This window comes from Lynx rufus, unplaced genomic scaffold, assembly GCF_022079265.1.
Source record: "Lynx rufus isolate CCGP_SWC_20201006 ecotype Redwood Valley unplaced genomic scaffold, mLynRuf1.p SCAF_8, whole genome shotgun sequence".
NCBI lineage: Eukaryota > Metazoa > Chordata > Mammalia > Carnivora > Felidae > Lynx > Lynx rufus.
This window is the reverse complement of record NW_025814896.1, coordinates 103,346,168-103,365,927: the sequence shown is the minus strand read 5'-3', so window position 1 is coordinate 103,365,927 and position 19,760 is coordinate 103,346,168. Positions and strand designations below refer to the sequence as shown.

At 36.6% G+C, this 19,760-nt stretch overlaps 1 protein-coding gene and 1 pseudogene across 3 annotated transcripts in view; both read left to right on the top strand.

The window, feature by feature from the left end:
* The window catches only part of ZC3H6 (zinc finger CCCH-type containing 6), a 69,369-nt gene that overhangs the window by 12,112 nt on the left and 37,497 nt on the right, over positions 1-19,760 (top strand). For all 3 annotated transcript variants that reach the window (XM_047067980.1, XM_047067979.1, XM_047067978.1), the window contains exon 2: positions 12,396-12,576. In XM_047067980.1, the coding sequence (XP_046923936.1) occupies positions 12,396-12,576 (181 nt within the window). The remainder of the gene's footprint in view (positions 1-12,395; positions 12,577-19,760) is intronic.
* LOC124504501 (uncharacterized) lies at positions 88-190 on the top strand (annotated as a pseudogene).

The window sequence follows — 19,760 nt, the reverse complement described above, 5'->3', positions numbered from 1 at the left end:
CATGCTTCTTGGGTTTATATCCTTTCCCAATTTCTATGAAAGTGCCTGTCATCTACCATACCCATTCTATTAAAAGGCATATATTTCATCGCTTCTCGGCCTTTTGGCTAAGATCAAGTGTAGTGTCTGTTCTTATCAGTTTAAAAGGCATATATTTCAGGTAAATTAAAAGAGGAAAGGAGGGGCGCCTGGGTGGCGCAGTCGGTTAAGCGTCCGACTTCAGCCAGGTCGCGATCTTGCGGTCCGTGAGTTCGAGCCCCGCGTCGGTCTCTGGGCTGATGGCTCAGAGCCTGGAGCCTGTTTCCGATTCTGTGTCTCCCTCTCTCTCTGCCCCTCCCCCGTTCATGCTCTGTCTCTCTCTGTCCCAAAAAATAAATAAACGTTGAAAAAAAAAATAAAAAAAACTTTAAAAAAAAAAAAGAGGAAAGGAAACTTCAGTTGAGGGCTACTCATCTCAATCCTTAAACAACTTTGTGATGGTAAATTAATTGATCCTATTTGCAGATGAGGTAACTCAATATTAGGGGGTAAAATAATTTGTTCAAGTTAGTATATAGGTTGTATATGACTGGGAGGCAGAATTTGAACCCATATCTTGCTGGCTCTAAAGCTTTTGTTCTTCTACCTTACTACAGTACCTTTTTAAGTAACCAGTTTTCACGTGTCACAAGTTTGATTATTCTTGTTTAGCACTCCTGCTTTAATTTCCAGGTTCAGGTGATCTCTCTTTGCCAGAATCCTGGGTCCTCATTAAATAAGGTGGTTTTGTTTGTTTGATTGATTGATTGATTGATTGATTGATTTGGGTGTGGGTCCTCTTTAATGTTAGGTGAAAATTGCTATTCTGGCAGCCAACCATCTCATTAGTATTCTACTCTATTTTCTGGATGTTGGTGCTTAGCCCCTTTTCGTTTTCATTGAACAGCAAACCCTAGTGATAACATAGCAATTTCCATTACTTCCAGCATTCCTTTCTTTTCTTTCCATCTTCTGACTTTGACATGGAGGCTTTCACCTTAAGTAAGCTATTGCCTAAACTACACCATTTTTCTTTTCCAAGTCCCATAAGTGATCTTTAATCAAATTTAACAGTACTTTTCATCAGAAACCCTGGAGACTGGAAAGCAGTGGGATAATACATGTTTTTTTAAATTCTTACTGAAGTACAGTTGACAATAAAATATAATATTAGTTTCTGGTGTACAACATAGGGATTTAACAATTCTGTACATTACTCTGTGCTCCTCACAATAAGTGTCACCATCTGTCACCATAGGATGTTATTACACAACATTATTGACTATATTCCCTATGCTGTACTTTTCATCTCCGTAACTTATTTATTTTTTTAATTTTGTTAACATTTTAATTTATTTTTGAGAGAGAGAGACAGAGCCTGAGCGGGAGAGGGGCAGAGAGAGAGGGAGACACAGAATCAGAAGTAGGCTCCCGGCTCTGAGGTGTCAGCACAGAGCCCTATGTGGGGCTCAAACTCACAAACCACGAGATCGTGACCTGAGTTGAAGTTGGACGCTTAACTGACTGAGCCACTCAGGCGCCCCCGTGACTTATTTATTTTATAACTGGAAGTTTATACCTTTTAGTCCCCTTCATCTATTTTGCTCATTCCCCTACCCCCCTCTACTCTAGCACCCACCAGTTCTCTGTATTTATGAATCTGTTTCTGTTTTTTGTTTGCTTGTATGTTTGTTTAATTTTTTAGATTCCACATGTAAGTGAAATCCTATGGTATTTGTCTTTGACTTATTTCATTTAGCATAATATTCTCTATGTCTGTCTGTACCTGTTGTCCCAAATGTCAAGATCTCATTCTCTTTTTATGGCTAATATTCCACATCTTCTTTATCCATTCATCTACTGATGGACACTTAGGTTGCTTCCATATTTTGTGAATTTAAATAATGCCGCAATAAACATAGGGGTGCTTATATATTTTCAAGTTAGTGTTTTTATTTTCTTTGAATAAATACCCAGTAGTGGAATTACGGGACCATCCTCCATACTGTTTTCCACAGTGGATGCACCAATTTACATTCCAGCTAAACTACACCGGTACTTTATCAGCTTGTCTGGGACCCTGAAATGAACAGGGAACCCCATTTTCCAGCTCTGCATGATTTGATTCTTTTTACTTCTTTTTAAAATATATATATAATACAAAATTTGGACTAATTTTCTTTAAGCCCCTGAGAAAAATACTGTTTAATAAAAAGAAAACCCTATAGCACCTTATAACTCCAAGTCCCATATTATCAGTTGAACTGATCTAGCCTGGTGGCTGCCATTTCCTTAACAAACATTAAAATAATTTCTGTGGAACTGCAGTAGTTATATTTACTTTTGCATGTCAGAAATGCAACTTTTAGACCTTAACAGTTTCTCTGTATCGTCTCTTAAAATACCACTTAAACGCATGTTGAAGTTTCTTTTCCTCAACATTTTATTGTGAAAAGTTTCAAACATGCAAAGATGTTGAAGTTTGTAGTAAACACCCTCATAGCCTACCTACTAGTTGGTGAGCTTCTTAAATAATCTTCTTTACATTAGCTGATATTAAGTGGTTTGGCTATTTGCAGTTTCCTCCTGTGACCAAATGTGTTAAGAACTATGGGTCTGGCAATCATACTGTCTTGAATTTGGGCTCTAGCTCTGTCATTTACTAGCAGAATCAGTTAAGGTCTTTGTCCCTTCTCTTCACCTGTTTATTGGGGATAATTCAGAGTTAACATGAAAATGAAGCAAATGGATCAAAAATGTCTGCAGCATAGTAATTATTCAGTAATTGTTAACTATCATACTAGTTTGGTTTTTTTTTTTTTTTACTAACCTGATTCAAGATGTTATTTTACTTCAGAATTACTTGGTCATACACACATTTGCTGGAATTGAAGATAGTCTTAAGTAGTGAAAGAATTAGATAATAAAAAGGGTAGACTAAAAATTGCTGGAAAAAAATTTTTTTAATGTTTATTTATTTTGAGAGAGAGTGTGTGGGTAAATGTGAACAGGGGAGGGGAGGAGCAGAGAGGGAAAGAGAGAGAATCCCAAGCAGGCTCCACGGTCAGCACAGAGCCCTATGCAGGGCTCAATCCCAGGACCATGAGATCCCAACCTAAGCTGGCATCAAGAGTTGGATGCTTAAGTGACTGAGCCACCTAGACGCCCCCTGAAAACTATTTTTAAATTATTTGTTAAAGTCACATATCCATAATCCTCTGATGGCCCCCAGTTTTTTAAAGGTTCTGTTCCAGCAGTATTTTGGACTTTAAGGGAAAAATAACAAAGTTAACTTACCCTTTTTCTTAGAAGAGGAAAAGCTAAAATGGAATCATTTGCATTTTCTGTTTATTAATATCTAGATTTGAGAGATTAATTGCAGGACTACTGAGACAAGCTGGCACTACAGTGAATGGTGAATGTTAATGCTCTCTTTAAAGGATAGCCATTAGTTTTATTTATGTTCTCTATTGTTTTTGTTCTGTATTTTTTGATTTCTGTCCTTATATTTATTATTTTCATTCTTCTTTTGGGTTTGCCCATTTCTGAATTCTTGAGTTGAATGTATAGTTCATTTGTTTTTAACCTTTTCATTTCCTGAAAACTGTGTTTATTTTATTTTATTTTTTTATTTTTTTTTTAAAGTTTATTTATTACTGAGAGAGAGAGAGAGAGACACAGAGCATGAGCAGGGGAGGGGCAGAGAGGGGGGTAGACACAGAATCTGAAGCAGGCTCCAGGCTCCGAGCTGTCAGCTGTCAGCACAGAGCCTGATGCGGGGGCTCAAACTCAAACTGTGAGATCATGACCTGAGCCGAAGTTGGTCACTCAACCAACTGAGCCACCCAGGTGCCCCCTGAAAAATGTGTTTAAATAAAAGCATAGATCTTCCAAGGACTCCTTTTCTTCGTTCAGGTCTTTTAATTAACAACTTAATGGTATACTCTGCACCAAATTTATACTGGGAGGTTTATCAGGAAGTTACATTGCTTGAATTCACGTTTCATTAATATGTTACTGATAAATTCATTACCTGAGTCAGATCATTATAATGCCTGCTTTGAAAATTTTGAGGCTGAAATGATGGGGATTATGTCTTCCTGTGATATAGAAGATTAACACATTATTCATTCACATCCTTACTACTTTTAAGGAAAATCTTGACCCCATTCAAAGGAATGACCTCAGGAATAATGAGGTGACATTTAAATATACAAATTATGGGAATGTTTGTAATATTAATGGAGGATTGCCTGAAGGATAATAGTTTATTAATTTCTCAGTATTACTAATTTTCAGCTCATTTTTTCTGCCTCAGAACTGTTAGAGAATAAATATCCCCATCTGTGGTAAAATGTATGTATTTGGGTGGAGAGTGTCAAGTTATTAGATTCTCCAAATATATTCCATTCTTCTTTTGGATTCTTGCTTGATTTTTGCAGTGGCATCCTGTTTTCCTGCAACTGTTTTATTTCCCCTTTAGATCTGTTTTTTACTCCCAAAGCTATCTTTCAGAATGAAGATCTAATTATATCACCTTCTTTCCTGGAAACACTTCAGTGCTTTCTCATTTATATTAGAATAAACTCCAAATATGATCAAAGCTCTGCATGATCTAGAAGCAACCAGCCTAATTTTGAACCAACTTTCCCTTTTTCTTTATTATCCAGTGACATTGGCATTGTCTCAGTTTCTGTCTCAGTTCTACACCGAAATTTTGCTTATCTTATTATCTCTGTCTACCAGAGGTCCTTCCCCAACCCTTTATCTCTTAGGCTAACTCATCACCTCCATTCATTCATGACTTCCTCAGGGAAAGCCTTTCAGACTTCCCTGACAGATGACTTTCTCCTATTCTGTGCTCTCATAGCACTATTTACCTCCTCCATTTACTTGTATGGTTGTTATTTTATATATATTTGTGATTCTTTCATTGATGTCTATCTCCCCCATCACTAGATTAAATACTTCTTGAGAGAAGAAACCATGTCTCTTTCTGGTTTATCATTGTATCCCCACTGAGAAGGTGGTGAATAAATACAAGTTAAATGAACAAATGCCCCCCCCCCTTTATGTTGGGAGGACTAAAAATTCTTATATACATAAAGTTTTTGAGAATCCCTGCTCTAGATGTTGTGAATTTCATCCTTGGATTAAATCAGAATCTCAGAGGGGTTGGGTACCTGGCTGGCTCAGTCAGTAGAGCAAGCGACTCTTGGGTTGTGAGTTCAAGCCCCATGTTGGCTACAGAGATTACTTAAAAAATAAAATAAAATCTTTTAAAAAATAGGAACATCAGGCAATTGCATACTTGAACAATATTACTTTGTTTCCTCATATAATTGCTTTTTTTGCAATTGGATTTTGACTGCAAACCCTTGGTTCAAATTGGGGCATGCTGTAGGTGATAAACTATTGCACTGAAGATAGTGTCCATTGTGTGAAGTACTGACCATTGTACCAGCTAATAATGTCTTTATGAGCACTCAGGGGAGAAATTTTTCTGGTTTCACTCCTAGAAAAAAAGATGCCTCTCTTGAGCAACTGGTCTATATTTGTCTTAGAAGCACTGTTGTCTTGGGGCACCTGGGTGGCTCATTCGGTTAAGCTCAGCTCACGTCATATCATCAAAGGTTCGTGAGTTTGAGCCCTGGATTGGGCTCTCTGCTGTCAGCCGCAGAGCCCGCTTCAGATCCTCTGTCTCCCTCTCTCTCTGCCCCTCCCCTGCTCTCTCTGTCTCTCAAAAGTAAAAAAATAAAACACTTAAAATTTTTTTTAAAAAGATGCACCATTTTCTTGTACCTAATCCTTGTTTCCTGAAGGTCAGAGCCAAATTTGCAGCTCACATCTAAAAATGAGTCAGATTTCTGGCATACCTCTGTGTAAACTAATCTTAGTCTTAGCTTCATCTTAATCTTTGGAATTTTAACATATTTTATATTTTGATCAATAAAAGTTTCTTTAAATAGCTTTCAAGGAATAATACAATTCACCTGAGGTTTTTTTTTTAAGCTATGAATCTGCTTGCTGGGTGAGAAATGAGTTCACCCTGTCTCTCCATGCTGAAAGTGAAAAAGAGGGGAAAAGTATATTAGGAGGAATTCTAGGTTTTATGTTCTGATTGGGTCATTTAGGAACTAGAAATTCTTCCTTTTGATTTTGTTCTGCTGTCACAAAAGTATAGAGATTTCTTTATAAAGAGGTATGAGGTGGGATATGAGAGTATCTGTTAGGCTCAGAGATACAGAGTCAGCACTTTTGTATGCACCTGCTAGGAATTTGGTGGAGTTTTATCTTAGCAGTACTGCCTTAGTCCTATCGGTATAGAATAGTATGCTACATATTCACTGCTGTATGGGTTATGATCTTAGCATTAATTAGCAGTAATTAGCAAACATTAGCAGTAATTCATATTTTTTTCTTGGCTTACCAGCAAGAAATTTAGGACTATGCTGTTATCCACGACCACGTAGATCAATGACTTTAGTTTGTTGTAATTCTGGGGCTTTGCAGTATTATTTATCTTTATAGTCAATGTTAGTCACAAATTTTTGATAACATTTTCAAGTTACGTGACCTCTGTAGTTGAAAATAGAGCCCGAATGATTCTAGCATAAAGGGAGTGTCTGGTTTTTTTTTCCTCCAGATAAATCATTGTTCCTTCAGACACTCCCACAGAAGCATAGTCTTTTGAAAGAGATGGGAAGGAAATATCTGAAATCGTCTAATTATTATATTTTTATATACAGTTATCTGTATATATAAATTAGATTTTGATGAGGCAAATATGAATAAGGATGTTGTTGATTCAGAAAATAAAGATTAAAAGGGTCACATATGTAAAACCATAAGAGGAATTGCTCAAAAGTGAGTAAGAAAGGGATTCTTAGTTGTCTCTGGGATAGAGATAACTTACATAGAGTTAAGCAGAATTTGGAAGGATTGTCATAAGACTATGCAGGATCTTAGGCTAACTAGAATTTAAAATTTTGCCCATAAATTTGTGCAAAATCTCATTCTGGAAGGAATTTGTATTTGAGTTGAGGCTTTGACAAATTCTAAGGTTGGTCAAGTAATGAAACTTGCCATGGCTATAGACAGTCAAAAAGGGATAAGCTGAGTTTCTGCAAACCAAATACATTCCACAGGCTGTAAGAACCTGTTAGATAGAGGATAAAGATAAAAACACTTCAAATGTTGTAGATATCCATCAGATTTTACCACGGTAGTTTGTAAAGAGAAACTTTTTTTCTGAAACAATTAAGATGAGTCATCTAGGATACAAACGTTCAAGGTCCAGTTTGGGGATAACCATAAAATCGTAAAAACTCAGGTGAGGTAACTCTTCCATGGCCCTGGTATGACCAGACAGTATTTTCCTTGAGAAGAAATATCTAGTTTGGGAAGTATAAGGTAGGGAGTTAGGTCAAGGCTTTGTCAAGAGGATCATATGTAAGCTATATAGTTGAGGGAAAAGATCAGAGTAGGCATGGGCAAGCCTATAGCCAAGCAAGTTTTCTGTTAAGCACGCTGACAAATTCAGCCAGTAAAATTCAGTTTATTACTTACATAGACAACAGATCACCATGGTGTCAGCTTCTCTTGTCCATTGTCTCACTGGGTAACACTGAAACCAGATAATCACAGGCAACGTGAGTGGTAGGATACCCTGTGTCTGAGGAACGGTGGCCAGACAGAAGAATTTAGGGCAGTGGGTGAGAGAGCTTTGTAGCAGCACCTGCCACGACTGCATATATTTCCATAGTCTGGAATATCATGAGGCATTCTGCCAGAGCTTAGGTCAGCCTGTGGTTAAGCCTGCCTATGTGGAGACATGTAAGGTTGGCAGGGTATGAGTACAGAGCAGTTCTTCTACATTATCCCTGGTGAAGGAGAAATGACAAGGTGAATTAGAACAAAAGCACGAAAAGAAGTATTACAAGCCATAGTTTCAAGTAGGTTGGAAATTTATGTTCTATTGTTCTTGGGATAAGCAGCCTACTTCTATAAAGTCATCTGCTTCTGGAATGTAAAGACATCCTGGACATCCTGACAGTCACTTGGTACCTTCTGAGAAATACCTTTTTTCTGGTGATAATACCAGCTTATCTCAGGAAGCTTGTATTTATGAGTAATATCTTTTAATATCATCCATCAGGAGTACGTGTATAGTCTTTTATTGAGGCTTTTGTGTTTCTTCCAGAAGACTCAGTTTCTGATCTGTAGCTTGTAACAGGAGCCTTTAGGCAAGCATAAAGAAAGCAGAAACTACCTGTGGAGGTAAGACTGGTTTAGATTAAGTTGTTTTAATAGCAACAGTATCAGAAAGGAGAAAAGTAGAATCCTTTATGAAGCAAATCGATTTATAAGGATTTAGTGAATAATTTACCTCAGAATAAGAACATATCATTGGCATTGACCAATTTCAGGGTTTTAAATTTATACCAGTGTATTATGATTTTCTCTAGTTGTCTGCAATCTAGGTAGTTAAATCTAGAGATAAAATATTTTAAAACTTGTTTTTAAAATAATAGCTTTATTGAGATAAAATTCACCTTTTTAAAGTATATGATTCACTGGTTTTTAGGATATTCAGAGTTGTGCAGTCATACGACTATCTAATTTTAGAACTTAAAAAAAAATTTCTGGAACATTTTCATCACTCCGAAAAGAAAAACCCCATGACCGCTGACAATCACTCCTCATTCCTTCCTCCAAACTACCTGGCAATCCCTAAGCTACTTTCTGTCTCTATGGATTTGTGCCTAAGAGATAAATTCGTTTAAAAATAATTTTGTTTGTTAACTGAACAATTATTTACATATCCATAAACATGAATATGTCTCTTCCTAAAAAGGACATAACCACTCTATTATTTTACATTAATAAAAAGTCATCCATTATAGAATTGACCTAGGTAGGAGTTTCTCTTTTTGACTTATTAATTTTTGAAAAGTATCTTGGGTTTAGTAAATAAAACAGCTTTCATAATGTCATTGAGCTAATTCAAGATCTAGAGAATGCCAAGCACTCTTAACTATATCTACTATCTCTTCCATTTTTGATTCACAGAACTAGATTAGTATCTGATACATTAGTAAGTGCTCAATCAAGAAAGCTTTGTTTTGTTTTGGTGACAGAACTGGAATTAGAATCCGGCTGTTTTCCCATGAAGTTACCTCTTCCCATTACACCACACATGCTTTCCATTGTGTCCAAAGCTTATTTTTGTAAAACATTTGTAAACAGTTCATAGATGTGGGGATCAGTGTTCTTTATGTCCTTTTTCTATCCTATTTTTTGGAAGCATATGGGAATTCACAAGTTTAAATTTGTTATTGTGTGAATGCTGGCTAAGGAGAAGAAAGAAAAGTAAAATACCTTTCAGTGTTTTTTGTCTAATGATAGATATAAATACCCCATATTTCACAGTTAAAGAATTTATGTAAAGTAGATCATAAATTCATATGCAGCATTTTTAGCTTGAATACTGAGGTACTTAAATAGCTCTAGTCAAAATGTTAAGCATGAATTAGTGATTTTAAGATATAAAATGATTTATGCTTTAAGGAGCTCAATTTGGAGGAGAAGGATGGTAAAAGAAAGGATGAATGCCCATAGATTTTCTTGGTGCTGTTCAAATTTGGTTATGGTATAAATATAGGCAGTATTCAATTTTTTTTTTTAATTTTTTTTTTCAATGTTTATTTATTTTTGGGACAGAGGGAGACAGAGCATGAACGGGGGAGGGGCAGAGAGAGGGAGACACACAATCGGAAACAGGCTCCAGGCTCTGAGCCATCAGCCCAGAGCCCGACGCGGGGCTCGAACTCACGGACCGCGAGATCGTGACCTGGCTGAAGTCGGACGCTTAACCGACTGCGCCACCCAGGCGCCCCAGTATTCAATTTTTAAATGTACAACTTGATGACTTTTACACATTGTTCACCACACAGATCAGTATACCGAATATTTCAACACCCCAGAAGGTTCTTTAGTACCCTTTTTATTTTTTTGGTAGTTACAACCCTCCAAGAGGTAATCATAATTTTGGCTTCTGTCACCATAGGTTAGTTTTGCCTTTTCTTGAAATATGTATATAAATGGAATCAAACAGTACTGTCTTGTATCTGGCTTCTTTTACTCATAATTGTGTTATAAGATTCATCCATATTGTGTATAGTAGTGGTGAATTTGTTTTGCTTTATAGTATTACATTATATAAATAAAGCACAGTGTATTTATCCATTTACTGTTGGGTTTTTTTTTTTTTTTACAATTTTTTAACAGTTTTTTTACTATTGTGATTAAAGCTGCTAAGAACAGAACATTCTGTGCTTATCTTTTCGTCAATATATGCACTCATTTTTCTTGGGCCTTAAGGTTTTATAGTGTTATAAAAGTTTAGAACTTTTTTTGTTAAAATAGAATGCCAAGCCTGCCTCACAAGAAAATTTCAAGTCTGCTTAAATGGATATATACCTTTTTAATTTTATAATAGAAACTGGGGAAAAATAACATGGACTTCACAGCCAATTTTGAGTGGTATCATGTGCCTGTTCTGTAATGCAAGGGTTATGGATATTATACATTCATTCCTTCAGTGAACAGCAGGGAACCATGCTGTGTGTTAGAGATACAGCTATGAAAGACACGGTCATAGTTTACTTTCCCCAACCAATATGTTCAGGTCATTTGAACATAATGTATAGAGCACAGAGATAAAGAAGTGAGAATTATTAGGGGAGTACTTAGGGTGAAGCATCTCACCTAAACCTGGGTAGTCAGTGGAAGCATCTCAGAGAAAATGACATCTGAACTGGGTCCTATAGAATGAACTGGACTTAGCCAGGTGTAGGGGCGGGAGTTGGCGTTGAGAACAGCAGTGCTATGAGAGCTTTTAAGGGAATGTTTAAAGCTAGAGACACAAGAAATTGAAAGTAGTTGGGTAAGCAGGGACTCAATTATAAAGGGGTTTTTGGCAATATCAGGTTTTGACAGCATTCTTAGGTCAGAAGGGAATCATTGGTACTGTCTTTTTTTATTATGGAAAACTTCAAACACATACAAAGAGAATAGTAAAACGAATCCTACACATCCCACAATTTGAGCAATTACCAACTCATGACGAATCTTGTTGATACCACTTTTCCCCTCCCCCAGTGAATAGTTCTGAAACACATTTGAGACATCATATCATCATTGAAGATTTCGAGCAGGATAGTACATGGTCAGTTTTGCATTTTAGAAATCACATATCCCTAGTAACTTTAAAGTATATTTACAATGCGTACACCATAGTTAGTTGCTTCTCATTTGCTTCCGTTATACAAACATTTGTCTTTCTGCACCACCATGTACTATTTATAGCAGTTTGCATTTTTTCAAACTGTATGGAAGCATGATTAAATGCTAAACTTATTTTTTTAAGTTTATTTGAGAGAGAAAGAGAGAGCTTGCACATACTCATGGAGAAGGGGCAGAGAAAGAGGGAGAGAGGGAATTCCAAGCAGGCTCCACTCTTGTCAACAAAGAGCCAGACATGGGGCTCAGTCCCATGAACCATGAGATCACAACCTGAGCCGAAATCAAGAGTCAAGACGCTCAACTGACTGAGTCACCCAGGCACCCCTAAACTTATTTTACATATTTATCTTCTTATGAGGATCATTGTTTAATTTGCCTTTAAAGATATGAATATTTTTGGCTTGTGTAACTATAAAAATATCATAAACAATATAAAAGTTTGTTTTAGTTCAGTTTCCATGATAGCAAAGATACTGGTATTTGGAAAGTAGAATTCAATTTATGGTTTTACTACAAATATTTTTTTACAGATTCAGATTTAATTTATGATTCTTCTGTGGCTCAGGTTTTGCTATTTATCTACCTATTGAAATCTGTTTCTTTTTGAAGTTTACTTTGATGGTGAAAATTAATATAGGTTGCTTTCATTTTAAAACTATTTATAGTTTTTACACACCACTAAGTTAAAAATTCCTTCCTGTAGTAAGAATGTTTACTTCCGAAAGTATTTTAGTTTAACCTTTGGTTTAGTAGATGGTAACTACCAGCACCGCATTCATGCATTTATTCATTCATTTGGTGAAAGTCAGTGATCTTAATCCAGATCACAGGTTGGCAAATATTTGTTGCTGAAACTGGTTCTTAGATTTTTGGAAGGTTGTTCCAAAAGAAAGGGAGAATTCACAACAGAAACCATATGTGGCCTGCAGGCCTTACAGAAAAAATTTGCCACCCATGGTCTAAATGAATATAACTCAAATTACTGGATGTGCTTATTTTTCTTTTGGAAGCGTTTGAAGATTCATTTTCAAATTGACATTTAAAAATAAAAATTTAATTGTCTTCTACAGAGAAGATGGTGAATTAGAAGATGGTGAAATAGATGATGCAGGATTTGAAGAAACACAAGAACAGGAAGCAAAAGAGGATGAGAAGCAGAAAAATGAGAAAGCCTATAGAAAATCAAGGAAAAAACACAAGAAAGAAAGAGAGAAGAAAAAATCCAAAAGGAGAAAACGTGAAAAACATAAGGTTAGTTGAAATCTACTTTTAATTCTTTTAGTAAATTTTTATGAAATATAAAATACTGGAAATTAGAAAGTATAAATCATTGCTTATTTTTTTATTAAAAAAATTTTTTTTGATGTTTATTTTTGAGAGAGAGCATGAGTGGGGGAGGGGCAGAGAGAGAGGGAGACACAGAATTTGAAGCAGGCTCCAGGCTCTGAGCTGTCAGCACAGAGCCTGACGTGGGGCTTGAACCCACCAACCATGAGATCATGACCTGAAGCCAAAGTCGGATGCTTAACCGACTGAGCCACCCAGGTGCCCCAATCATTGCTTATTTTATTATAAAACTTATTGATTACTTTTATTTATGTGAGTAATACATTTTCTAAACACAAAGATTATATGAATTATCTCAAAGATTTAAAAATTAATCAAGGTAACTTTTAATGCAAGTTAAAATAAATCTTTTTAACTGATGATAAAAGGTTAAGAAAGTTTTATTCTCTACAGATCTAAATTAGCAGCATTGGCATTGCCATCCATTTATTTATTTATTCATTCATACGTATTATTGTGTGCTTGCTATGGAAATCTCTGTGCTCTGTGTTAGAGTTACAGTAATGAGTGAAACAGTCTCTAACAGATTACATTAAAAGTGGAAGGAGAAGGCAATAAACAAATGAAAATATGATCAAGAAAAAAGAGTAGGGTGCTGGATAGAAAATAATGTAGTTTGGGATAGGAAAGAAAGGATATCTATGCTGATGAGAACTCAGGGAAAAGTTGGCAGCTGTAGTGGGGTAGCTTTTGAAATTCCCCCCATAAAACAGAGCAATAACGATAGCAAAATCTGGGGCACCTGGGTGGCTCAGTCGGTTAAACATCCAACTCTTGATTTTGGCTCAAGTCATTATCATGGCTTGTGAGATCAAACCCTGCACTGGGCTCTGTGCTGGTAGTGTGGAGCCTGATTGGGATTCTCTCTGTCTCTCTCTCTGTCTCTGTCTCTGTCTCTCTCTCTCTCTCTGTCTCTCTCTGCCCCTCCCCTGCTCACAAGTGCGATCTTGCTCTCTCTCTTTCTCTCTCAAAATAAATAAATAAACATTTAAAAAAATGAAAGAAACAAGTTACCCTACAAACCTTAAAAATACAAATGGTTAAGGCCAAACTACAGACAGCAACAAGACCAGTATATTAAATCAGCAACTTTGCATACTGAAGCAGAGGGAAGGTAATGCGACCTCTAGAAAACTAATTGCCATCTTATCTCAAATGGAGGGATCCCCTTGCCACTCAACATGAAAAGTCCATAGGCCAAACTGAGAACAGCAGCAGAAAGTGAGAGGGGGCTTTACTAGTTCCAATTCACATGTGAGTGTAAGGTGATCACATGAATTTCATTGATGCTTGAATGGTCTGGGCCTGATGAACTCCTATTACTGATCAACCAAATCCCTCTCTCGGACAGAATCCTATACTGAGAACATAACTGCTAGCAGTAGAATCTAAATTAAGAGGACAAGTATATTAGGACCAGGCAAGGAAAGAAATAGATTTAAAAAAATGAGGGAAAGAAGCAAGGGACACATATCTCAGGGGATACATAGCCATATTTATTAATACTTCATGCAAACAACAGAACAAATAACCCTAGAGAACAAGATAAAGCCATGATCACATTCCATGTAAGTTACTATTTAAAAAAAAGGGTGAATAATGGACAGAATATTCTTCCAAAAGAGAAAGAATTCCCACAAAACATATAAAATATTTAACCTAATTTACAAAATGATAAAAAAATTAAGAAAGCAATATAAAGCTATGATCAAACAGCATAAATACAATTTGGAGGACACATCCTTTGGTCATCTAGGCAAAAAAGACCAAGTCCCTTATTAGGAAAAGAAAATCAGATTAAAAAAATTATTTATTTTAGAGAGAGAAAGCTCAAGCAGTTGAGGGGACAGAGAGAGAGAGAGAGAGAGAGAGAGAGAGAGAGAGAGAGAATCTTAAGCAGGCTCCATGCTCAGCGAGGAGCCCGACTTGATACCACGACCCTGGGATCATGACCTGAGCTGAAATCAAGAGTCAGATGCTCAACTGACTGAGCCACCCAGGTGCCCCTAAGAAAATCAGATTTATATAGAAATTTTTGATATCAGTATTTTATGCCAAAAGATGATGGAATGCCATATTTAAATAAGAATTGGTTTCAAGAATTTTATATCCAGCTAAATAGTGACCTCCGGATATATAGTCCTCAGAAAAACTATATATGGTAGAACTTAGGAAGTATTGTTATCATGAGCCTTCCTACAGACTCTACTAGAGAGCAAGTTTAGATAACCAAAATGACTAGTTGAAAGAGAGGGATCTATATACGTGCATATATTTCCTTATAAAATTAAGGCTAAATGATGGACATAAGAGCAGTATATTATGTATCTGTACATTACAACTATAAAAAAATATCAGGAAAAGCAGAAGAGTATATGGCAAGAAGAATAAGGTTACTGATTGCCTTATAGTTATTAACAGAGAGTAAAAGGATGTTGCTTCAAATTATTATCCTGGGAATAAAAGAAAGGAGAAGAGGTTACTGCCAAACTTCAGTATTGGTCCTGTTGGTAAAGAAACAGTATGTGCACCTGGGTGGCACAGTTGGTTAAGCATCCAGCTCTTGATCTCGGCCTAGGTCATGATCTCACAGTTCCTGAGTTCTGGTCTGATGGCACAAAGTCTGCTTGGGATTCTGTCTATCCTTCTCTCTGTCCCTCCCCTGCGTGTGTGCTCGCTCTCTCTCAATAAATAAATAAACTTTAAAAAAAAAAAAAAGAAACAGTATGCAAAGAAGGGACAGGAAGTAAGGTTATTGGAAAAAGACTGTATGAAAAAAATAATTGAGACAAAAATATAAACTTTTCTAAATACCCCAACAATGCAAAATCCAACTCTGTGTACAAGAAAAAGATTTTAAAAATGGGTAAAGACATGCGAGGCAAATGCAAAGAAAGAGAAGGCAGAAGTCATAATGTTGATATCTGAGATAGTCAAATTTAGGTCAAAAAGAATTGAAAGAAACAAAGAAGAACATTTTATGATGTTAAAGTTTACAACTCATAATGAAATATAAGTTGTTAATATTTTATATCCCCCCAAAAAGCAACTTCTGAAAAGCAGGAATTATGGGAGCTACAAGAAGAAATAGGAATATAGTAATAACAGGAGATACACCAATATGCCTTTCTTAGATCAATCAAGTGGATGAAAAGGTGGTAAGGATGTTAAAGAGAGATTATAAATAAGTTGTAAGCTCTGAATCCTGAGAACACATCATCCTCTCATTATATGGCCACATAGTATGCCTTATAAGCTCCAATTACTTTGATAGAGTGGAAATGTTACAAAGAGCAACATCAAACCACAATACAATAAAACTAGACATTACTAATAAAGTCAAAACAAATGCCTTTTTACTTTATAATTCAAATACCTACTATAAATAGCTTGTGGAATATAGGGAAAACAGATTAAAACTGCTGAATTTCATGAAAATAATGAGAACTCTTGATATGTAAGTACTAGTGGAATATGTCTAAAGCAGTTATCAGGAGAAAATTATAGTATTATAGTATTAAAGGCTAAAAAAGTGGCAAATCAAAACAAAAGAAACAAAAAGAAGGACTTTTGATAAAGTTACAAGCAGAACTTAACGAATTAGAATGAAAAGTCAGGGGCGCCTGGGTGGCGCAGTCGGTTAAGCGTCCGACTTCAGCCAGGTCACGATCTCGCGGTCCGTGAGTTCGAGCCCCGCGCCGGGCTCTGGGCTGATGGCTCAGAGCCTGGAGCCTGTTTCCGATTCTGTGTCTCCCTCTCTCTCTGCCCCTCCCCCGTTCATGCTCTGTCTCTCTCTGTCCCAAAAATAAATAAAAAACGTTGAAAAAAAAAATTTAATTAGAATGAAAAGGCAGTAGTTACGAAAAAAAGATCAACAATATATGTATAAATCTTCGGCCAGACTAATCTAGAAAAAAGGGGGGATTGCCTGGCTGGCTCAGTCGGTGGAGCATGCAACTCTTGATCTCAGAATCTGAGTTCAAGCCTCACATTGTGCATAGAGCCTTCCTAAGAAAAAAGAGAATGAAAAGAAAAAAGGGAAAAGCAAAACTAAAACTCACTCTGTTGAAGCTAAGAACTTTCAAAACTAACAAGTTTCATCTCCTTTTTAACAGCCTTTCATTTATCTATTTTCTTTGACAGATAGTTACTTTCAATATTTTGCTTTAAAATCATTTTTATTTCAAAAAATAAACTTTTTTTAAAAAAGTTTATTTTGTGAGAAAGAGCAAGGACGAGTTAGGGGGCAGAGAGAGGGAGAGAAAGAAGAGACAGAATCCCAAGCAGGCTCTGCACTGCCAGCGCAGAGCTCCATCTCACAAGCTGTGGGATCATGACCTGACCCAAAAAGAGTTGGACTCTTACCCAACTGAACTACCCAGGAACCCCTCAACATTGTGCTCAAAAATCATAACTAGATCACTTAGTTCATTAGATAACATTTTCTACTTTGCATGTTATTGAATGCAGCTGTGTTGTTCAACTTTCTGCCACTGCATAACAAGAATGTCCCTTTTTCCAGTTTTAATAAGCTATCTGTCACTTTCCTTTAAGTTGCCTCAAAGTCCAAAATTTTGCTAACAATCATTCAAGGCAGTTTATGTATTGTTATTGTTATTATTATCATTATTATTATTTTGTAATCTCTATCCCCTACGTGGGGCTCAAACTCATGACACAGAGGTCAAGAGTTGCCTACTCCAACTGAGCCAGCCAGGCACCGCTCATTCAAGGCAATTTAGACTTTCACTAAGGCTCTCCTTAAAGTCGTTCCAATATCCATCCACTGTGTGGTTGCAAAATCCCTCCTGCCTTTTAGATACTTGTTATGGAAGCACAGCATTTCCAGACACCAGTATCTTATTAGTTAACTATTGCTGAACAGCATATTACCCCAAACTTAGAAGTTTAAAAGAACAGAGATTTATCTCCCAGTTTTTGTCAGTCAGGAAACTGGATGCAGTTAAACCAGGTGATTCTGGCTCACCTTTTCTCATGAGGTTTCAGTCATCTCATGGCTGGCTCGACAGAGGTAGGATCCTGTTCCGTGGTCACTCATTTGGCTCTTGGCGGGCCTCATCAGTTCCTCACCATGTGGACTTCTCTACAGGCTGCCTCAGTGTCCTCATTGATGTCAGCTGGCTTCCCCCAAGGCAGGTGACCCAAGAGTGAGAGAGAACAAGAGAAAGCATCCAAGATGAAAATTATAGTCTTTTTTATGACATAATCTCAGAAGTGATACACCATCTTTTCTGATATATTCTACTTACTACCTATTTTTAATGTAGTCAAGTTGCTAATTTCAGGTAATAATTACTTATTACTATATATGAGCCACATGTGTATATTTTTTGATAATAGTCTTCTTAAAGTCAATATGTTTTTTAGCCTCACTTTTTTGGAGTAGCCTGAAGAAACTTCTCCCTTAAGCAGAACCTTCTTTTCCCTGGTGGTTTTTCCTGAAGCACTGTCTTCGTCTGAGCTGTTTCTGTTTTTGTTTTTTTTTTAAGATTTTATTTTTAAGTATTTTCTATATTCAACGTGGAGCTTGAACTCACAACCCTGAGATTGAGAGTCACATGCTCCACCAACTGAGCCAGCCAGGTGCCCCTGAGTTTCTTCTTAATCAAGTTTTATCCCTTCTGTGATCTTCAACTGAAAGGTTTCCCTTGGAACTGGAGCTGACTTCTGCTAGTGACTTAGCAAACTTGGCTTTTAAATGGACAATAATTGGGGCACCTGGGTGGCTCAGTCGGTTAAGCGTCCGACTTCGGCTCAGGTCATGATCTCATGGTTCGCGAGTTCAAGCCCCGCGTCGGGCTCTGTGCTGACAGCTCGGAGCTTGGAGCCTGCTTCACATTCTGTGTCTCCTCTCTCTTTGCCCCTTCCCTGCTCATGTTGTGTCTCAAAAATAAATAAACATTAAAAAAAATTTTAAATGGGCAATAATTATTTCAAGCCCTAATTAACAAATAGTAGATAGTTAAGTTTGAAGGATTTCATAGCATAATTATGAAAAGATTGCTTCGTATCACCTATCAAATCAGCAAAAACAGAAATAGCACTACCACAAAACAAAACCTGAAAACATTTAAGAACAAAGTGGAGGAAAAGTTTGTTTTTCTTAAAAGAACCTTTAAGAATAAAGGATAAAGGAGGGTACCTGGGTGGCTCAGTTGGTCTAATGTCCGACTTTGGCTCAGGTCATGATCTCATGGCTTGTGAGTTCGAGCCCTGCATGGGGTTCTGTGCTGACAGCTGAGAGCCTGGAGCCTGCTTCGGATTATGTGTCTTGGTCTCTTTCTGCTCCTCCCCTGCTCATGCTCTGTCTCGATCTCTCAAAAACAAACATTAAAAAAAAAAAAAAAAAAAAAAAAAAAAAAAGAATGGGGTAGAGGAAAACAGATCCTTCTATTGTAAAAGCAACCGAGTTCAATTTAGTTCACCTAATTTTTACTGAGTATCTTCACTGATAAGAACTTTTAAGAATTCTTTAAAAAGAATGCTTAACCTGAGAAGATAATTACTTTGACTATATCGAGATTTGGTGACTTTTTTTAAAGAAATGCACACATATTTTAAAAAGCTGACTCTTGATATCTGCTCATCATTATCAGTTCCTTCTGGTTTCCATTTCACTTTTGTTCAATTTTTGGGGTTGGATTTATTTCATATTTATAGTTTGGAATGTTTGGTATCTTTTAGTTTTAGGGTACTTACACAAAAGAGTAAGAATTCTAAAGCCATTTTAGGTAAAAAAAAATCAATTCATACTCTACTCATGTTCTGTGTTCCTCTTTGAGGATCTAGTTTTATTCTTTAGAGATTAACTTTAAGATCACTTTAAGCATAGTGGAGCACAGGTCCTTGGATCACAGGGATGATGATGATAATGTTGCTCTTAAGTCCCTAAGAAGAGTGGAAGATACACTTTTCCTCAGAAAATTTTAGAGAAGTTGGGGTGGTGGTGGCCTGTAGTAGAGCAAGGATTTTTCAGTGAATACTTCAGAACCTACTAGGCTAATACTGTCTATTGGTTGGCACTTCTGGCTGAAACAAGTCTATCTAGTTACTAGTTAAATGTTCTT